We start from the raw sequence: 7,674 nt of genomic DNA, 5'->3' as shown, positions 1-7,674 counted from the left end.
ACGATGCCTATCCCGCATCCTCTTCGTCGACTCGGCGGAGGAGGCCGGCTTGATCAGAGGGGCCATGTCCGGGACTGGGCTCTGCCGGGCTGGTTTTGGGAGGTGCTACCTTCCGGTGGGCGTAGGTTGGTGAGGAACCAGCCCATCGTTGACCCGATCCTTGTTTGATGGCGCTCGCGTGGGCCAGTGACGGTGCCGAGGCTTCCGGACACCGCGGAGGTGGTACGTCACCGTGTCAGCGAGGAGGACCAGCACGTCCGTCGCTACATGGTTGCGTTGGAGGGCAGGTTCGACAATACCTGGCAGGTTCTTCAGGGATCCCACTGGAGCTATGATCCTGTGATGGTTCCGTCCCTTTGGGTATCCACCGCCCGCGCCGATACCCGTCGGGCGCTACTGTTCTAGCTGTACTAGCGATGCTATATGTATGATAGTATTCGAGGTGTATTAGTGATAATATTTGACGATGTACGGACGCATGGAGATGATGTAGTTTTGCTTATAATTGAATGCATCCTAATTTGAATACTACTTTATTTTGTGATTTGATTTTGCTTATTGAATGCTCAAAGTGGAAAACTACTCCGATCCTACTTTGAATGCTAAAATTGGAGAGCACTATGATTAGTTGATAGCTTATAGGGTTTTTTTTCGCAGAAATCTAGGAGCCCCCGGCCCCTCCATCATCCCCGCCGTCGTCCCCGTCATCGCCCCCTCTGACATCGAGGTGAGACCAGCCAAATCCTCTTTTAGAAAGATAATTAAACGATATTTCGGGTTGACTGTAAGTCTGTCGAGTCTCCACCATATATGAGAGGACGAAGAATCCCGGCTGTTGTCGTGGGGGTAGCTTCTCCTTCGTTCCCGTGTGCTAGACAATTTGGTGTAATGCACTCGAGAACGAAAGGAGGAGCTACCATCACCGACGGTCGCAAATGTCAGAGAGGAATCAGTGAGGGAGAGTTCCACCATATATATATGAGAGGACGAAGAATCCCGACTGTTGTCGTGGGGGTCGCTTCTCCTTTGTTCCCGTGTGCCAGACATTTTGGTGTAATGCACACGGGGACAAAGGGAGGAGCGACCATCACCAACGGTCGAATGTATACACCACATGAGCTGAGAGTTTTCAAGAAAAGACTCGACAAACCGATAGTCAACCCGTGATGAATAATAATGATCTAACTTAGGTTTTTTAGTACATATATTTAATTGTAGATGCTTAATATTTGAATTATGAACATAGGAAATGTCGTACTCGGACGACGAAAGTCTCCCGGGGGAGTGCGACTGGTGCCACGACGACCGAGGTCAGTGCGACAGGCCTCACCTGGACGAAGATCGGCGCTTCAGTATTAAGCTGGAGGAGACCTTCGATGTTGAAACGGTACGCAACGACGACAAGTGTTATTTTTTCGTAATTAAGCATGACTTCAACTATTTCAACGTGTACTTTTCATCTTTTACAATTTGGCTAGCTTATCCCATGCCATGCAAGACGCTACGTCTTGGAGAGGATGGGTTTTGAAGACCATGAAAGTATGGAAACAAAGAATATTCACCTAAGGACCCATCATGATATAGATTTTGAAGTAAAGCTGTATAATTCTGAGAGCGTAACCCATTTTGGTTGCAAAAATTGGGAAGCATTTTGCAAGATGTATGGTTTTGATGAGGGTATGCTTGTCACCATGGATCTTGGTGATCCTGACATCGAGCAAGACAATATGGACATTTGGGTCCTTGTTGATACGCCTCCAATTCTACCGCTATGTGAGTTTCTCAAACATAGTTATTAGCTAATTTATATTGTTCATTTCAAAATAGTTGACAGCTTATTTTCATTGACAGCTTATTTTGATTGTTCAAACAATGTGCGGAACATGGTAGACAGAACCTACTACACCGATGGTTCTGAGTTAACTTATAAGGAGAAAACTCATCTGGTCGGATTTTGTACTGATATTGAGAATTACAATATCTACAATTAAACTCCTCAACATTATGGTCAATACGTGCCATTAGTGCACGTGTTGAACTACGGTAACTACTATGGAGATACCTTGGTAAGATTTCTTACTATTACGACATCCGTGCATATTTTGCATAGTTCTAAAACTAGTACATCATTGCTAACTATGAAGTTATTACTATGTTTTTCAACAGATAATCCCAGAGGATTGCGTGCCTCATTTGATGTATCAGAATGGTAGGCTTGATGTTTTGAATATACAACCAGGTCATCCTACGAATCTCAACTGTCCATACCGGATTTCTAAAAGAAGTGGAGACATGCAAATCAAAGAATGGAAAAAATGTATGGACAGTCGCAAGGAGGTTCTTGGAAGCAAAAGGAAGCGAAGGGCAAGAATTGGAGACAGGATGATCTCCGTTCTCCATAATGGAGAGTCAGGGTCTATATTGTTTTATGCTATTTTACCTTAAAGAGGGTATTTCAGTCCTACCTAATATTGATGATCATGTGCTAAGAACAATTAAGTAGGGTTGGTTCGATGACCGTGAGGATGATGATCGTATGACTTGTTATTAATAACGAGTAGAAGTTGTATGATGATGATTAGTAGGACTTGTTATTATATATGATGATGCATGATGCGCGCATGAAGAGTTATTATATATCAGCGGGTGAAATGAACATGGATTGGATTGAAGTGAAGGCAACATGCATGTGGTGCGTGTCGAAAGTAGTACAATCCAAACTTGATCAAGTTAGGATTAGTATTACTTTCGACATGCACCACATGTTGCCTTCACTTCAATCTAAGCCATGTTTAGGCATAGCAGTACGTAGCGTTGGTAAACCAAGCACGGAGATATAAGAGAGGACACTTCTCTCTAATAGCTACCTAATAACAACCTAAATTAACCCCCCAAAACCCCCTAACCCCCCCCCCCCTTTCAAAACAAAAAACAAAAACCCCAGCCCCTGAAATGCTGACGCGTGGATGCCTATTGGTCCCGGTTGGTGTCACCAACCGGGACCAAAGGCCCTCCGTCCTAGGCTGGCCGCAGCGGCCACGTGGAGGACCTTCTGTCCCGGTTCGTGTAAGAACTGGGACTAAAGGCCAAGGGCATTAGTAACGACCTTTTAGTCCCGGTTCACAAACTGGGAGAGAAGGCCCTCACGAACCGGGACAATAGGCCCTTTTTCTACTAGTGGTAGTTGATAAAATTGACCAGCATTGCCTTGAGTCACGGAAGGTGGGTAAAGATAGTCTTAAGCGAGTAGTTACTTAGTGTTGCGATGATGGAATGGGAAGTTTGGGCTGCCGTTTATGTGGTGGTTATTTGTATATAATTCTTACTTCCTATCTTAATATATGGGCACACTTATCTCATGCATATCTCCCAAAAAAAAAAGATGTGTATATCATGTTTCTTATATGTCGGGCAAAGGGTTTGAGCAAAAGGTTAAGCCTCATCAACAATAATGTTGATAGGCACGGGGTCACACTAAAACTAATTCTCATCTCAGAAGTTTGTCCAAAGCACAAAAGAATCCATTTAAGATATCTCATGGGGCTCGAGTTCATCTCTAAGTTGATTAAGGTGTGATTGGTATATTTCATTCTACTGACACCATTAGGTCTAAGTTGTTGAAATAATCCAGCAACATGCCCATAGTATGCATATTTCATGAGCATTTTAGTAAACACATGAACAGCAAGCCGAGATCTCATAAATTAAAAATAACTAGTCAAGTCCATTGCACCATAAGTACATCGACACACGCCATTGATCTGCGTGTATTTATTCATCCATGATTATTGAAACTACTTATTCATCAGAATGCATAAGTGCATCCATTTTGTATCTCGCTCGCAAAGCTTGCTAACCAATGGAAGGGGTGGTCGCGACAGTGTCAACGATAATGCGGACACGGTTGGTCCTGAAGTCGAGGGTCATCGCCGAGCCAGCAGGAAGGACATCGATGTCGGCGTTAGGCATGTCCTTAAGGATGATCTCCTTGGCCTCCTCGATGGACTTTCCCACTACCTCCGGCCATGACGTCTTCTTCTCCTCTCCGGCGGGGGCTTTTGGGGCGGCGCAGCTCATCCTTGATTCGGTGAGCTGCAAACAATTGATCAAAATAGTTCAGTTCAGACTACAAATCACAATAACAGTTGGCCCAAATAGTTCATCAAATCGTCTTTCCTTTTTGGTTCAGACTATAGATCAAAACAATGCTAATGTTAGTCATATATCTTTTTTCGAAAAGAAGGATAACCCCGGCCTCTGTATGAGGATGATGCATACAGAGAAACTTATTGGCAGAAAGCATATGGAAATGGAAATATGGAATATATACCCAACACTACTAACCAGCTAAATGGACCTCGAGCTTACTCTGAACTTGACTGATATGAGTATTTTCATAACACTTGCCCTATTTATAGGGAAGATTTATCACGACAGAAGATGAGATAGATGCTCTCACATGCATGAAACAAGCAGGAGAGAAGATAAGATGCTCTCACACATGCAGGCGTGGAGCACGAGAAATTGTTTGCCTGTGCTAACTAGCCGCATATGCAGAGAAGATACTGTCGCACATGCATGCATGCAGCGTGCGTGGTACACGAGGTGGCTCCTAAATTGGCCACACTTGATTTCGTAGTGGACAACACGTTGGGCTGCTAAAGAAGACAACAACGTACCACGTGATTCAAGGGTGGATGAACGTGTTGCTCGGTGTAGATCATGTCGGCTACTTGGATACTCCCTCGTCAAGGTTTATTAGCCCTACTAGTATTTTGTATCAAATGTTGCTCATTTATATAACTCAGTCACATCGTATTATTTATATAATACAAAAATTACAGAATTGTATTTGCATTCAAAAGAGAATTCACACAATATAGTTTTGTCACATATAGTTTATATTTTATTAGCTCATTTTATGGTCAAAGTTTGGCAATAATTATAATGGGGCATAATAAAACCGGACAAGGGAGTAACTCAAAATGCAGATAAGCGGGGATGACTACCATAAAAGCAGCTCCTAAGTTGCAAAAATAAAAAACCTACATCTAGGTATGTTTGACAAAAACTCTACATAATGCTCACAATTAATTATCACCCCCCTCCCCGAATATTAGGAGGGTGGGCCCCTTCCTCCCCTAAGTCATCCAATCCTACCCCCTGGTAGGACTGCGTGTTAAACACGTAAATTATACTTCTTCCATTCCTAAATATAAGACTTTGAGACAATTTAATTTAAACTGCCCCAACGTCTATGGAGATAGTATAACGTAGATCAAGCATTGCTGGAAAAAAAAATCACTGGTTCTGGCCCTTAGGATGAATTTTCACACCCAAACAGTTCCTTGTAAGAGCTCTCTTTAGACATGCCATGGTATTTTGCTTTTGATCTGTGTTTCATAGACATTCTTGTCCGCACTCAAATGGACACAAAACAACCCAAATGATTAATATATTTCTACTGAACATGTGTTTTTTTGCGGCGGCGAACTTGTATTATACCATACGTGCCTCCTTTTTAGGGGACATCTGACATCCGACGTCGAGGAAGTGCAGCAGCCTTGGAGATCACCCGTTGTGTGATGTTCACAGAGATATTAACCACATTTTCTTCTATTGTGTCACACCCAGTTCCTTTGGATATACCTTTGGGAAGTGGTGAGTTACAGTTGATGACGTGCTAATTACTTCCCTGACTTCGGCGAGATTATCCTGGCCAGCTCTGGTTGTGCTCGTGTGATATATTGGGTGGGGCTTCAGGGATGTATATTGGACAATTCGGACTATTACAAATAAACTTGTCTGTGAGCGGATCCATCTTCAACTTGCCACCAACGGGATCTTCAAATTGTGTGTTTTCTTGCAACAAAGGAAGGTCTCGAGAAGAGGCGAGACAAGCACGTGATATGTGTGTGTTTTAAGAATTCCATAGCAAGAATGTGTATCTAGTGACAATATACATCTTTGTGAAATCCATTTAGTGACGTACGAGTCCCCATCAAGTACTTCATTTTTTAGGAGTTGCTATGCAAGTCCAGAGATGAGTTGTCCAGTGCAATCAGGAAATAGGAGATGACCATAGAACATGGAAGTAATATTATGTGCGGCTTCATTAGAGGTGTGGGATCTATGTTTTTGTTAAACGTATAGGTATAGGAGGCTATGCGCAGGTTCAATTGTAACTAGAGATAGTTGTGGTCTCTTTCTTATTCTTGTTTTAAACCTCCTATATTCTCTCATGCGGTTGATCCCAATAACCCTTTCTTGTACCACAAACCACAATATCAATATATACCATGCGGGTGCCTGTGTATGGGCATTGAGACGCTTCGATACAATCTCACATGGTATCAGAGCCTCCCTCTTCTGCCACATCTAGCCTCGACTACCTTCCTTCCTCCCGCTGAAAACCTGAGCTCCTACCTTCTCCTCCACCAAACTGAACCATGTCTACCTCCAGCCAAGTTCCATCCAATGCCCTTACTAGCACCACATCCGAGCCTCTCACAAGAACCAACTACATCCTATGGAGAACCCAAGCTCGCTCCCAGATCATGGGTGTCGGGCTATATGGGTACATAGATCAAACCACACCCGAGCCAAACAACACCATAGTCACCAAGACCTCAGAAGGAAAGGAGCAAATCGTTCCTAACCCTGAATACAAACCATGGCTGATTCAAGATCAGCAGATTATAGCCTTCCTCCTTCGCAATCTCTCGAAGGAGGTCCTGATCCAAGTCGCCTCTCTAGAAACCTCGCATGCCATATGGTCCGCCCTAGCAAACATGTTCGCTGCCCAATCCCGTTCTCGTGTGAACAACTGGCGCATCTCCCTCACCAATGCACAGAAAGGCTCCTTGAGCGCATCCGCATACTTTGGGCAGATGAGAGCACTCTCGAACGAGATCTTCTTTCTTTCATCATTACAGGGCTCGACATGGACTACCAACACCTGATCTCGGCGCTGGACATACGCACCACTCCCCTCTCGGTGGATGATCTCTTCGGCATGGTTTCAAACTTCGACCAGCGCGTTGAGATGTTCCACGGGACAGGGGCAGGCGCCTTCAAATCCACGGCTAATGCTGCATCCCGAGGTCGTGGCAACAACAACAACTCCAGCCGCTACCACAACTCCAACAGGAGTGGTGGTGGTGGATCTCGTGGTGGCGGCGGCGGCCCTTATCAGAACGGCGGCGGCAACAACGGCGGCCCTTATCAGAACGGCGGCGGCAACAACGGCGGCGGCGGTCACTACAAAAACTCCAACGCCGGTGGCGGCGGTGGCGGCTACAACAACTACAACAGCGGCGGCGGTGGTGGTGGCGGCCACTACCAGAACGCTGGCGGCAGTGGTGGCGGTGGTCACTACCAGAATAGCGGCGGCAACAATAGACGCCCCTAGTACAACAACATCAAGGGGCGTCCCTTCCAAGGGTATGAGGAGTATGAAAATAAGTGTCAGATTTGCAAGAAAGATAACCACATCGCCAAGGATTGTGATTGGCGCTATGCCGAGAGCAACTCCAGCAGAAAGAAAGTTGCAGCAGCAGCAACGGACACGTCGTACGGAGTTGACACAAACTGGTACGTCGACTCTGGGGCTACCAACCACATCACCAACGAGCTCGAGAAGGTGACGATGAGCGAGAAGTACCATGGCCAAGA

The 7,674-nt window shown here is 45.0% G+C and overlaps 1 protein-coding gene across 1 annotated transcript; it reads right to left on the bottom strand.

The window, feature by feature from the left end:
• Window positions 1–3,697: 3,697 nt before the first annotated feature.
• On the bottom strand, window positions 3,698–4,090 carry LOC120970682 (subtilisin-chymotrypsin inhibitor-2A). The gene has a single exon (XM_040397589.2). It carries the CDS (start codon window positions 4,075–4,077, stop codon window positions 3,853–3,855), a length of 225 nt encoding a protein of 74 aa, XP_040253523.1. The 5' UTR covers window positions 4,078–4,090; the 3' UTR covers window positions 3,698–3,852.
• Between the last annotated feature and the right edge of the window lie 3,584 nt (window positions 4,091–7,674).

This window comes from Aegilops tauschii, chromosome 1, assembly GCF_002575655.3.
Source record: "Aegilops tauschii subsp. strangulata cultivar AL8/78 chromosome 1, Aet v6.0, whole genome shotgun sequence".
In the NCBI taxonomy this organism is placed as follows: Eukaryota; Viridiplantae; Streptophyta; class Magnoliopsida; order Poales; family Poaceae; genus Aegilops; species Aegilops tauschii.
The sequence above is the reverse complement of the archived record's forward strand: the minus strand, read 5'-3'. Positions and strand labels throughout refer to the sequence as shown.

What these genes read in the sequence shown, in the direction of transcription:
- LOC120970682 (XM_040397589.2), bottom strand. Translation starts at nt 4,077, where the DNA reads ATGAGCTGCGCCGCCCCAAAAGCCCCCGCCGGAGAGGAGAAGAAGACG.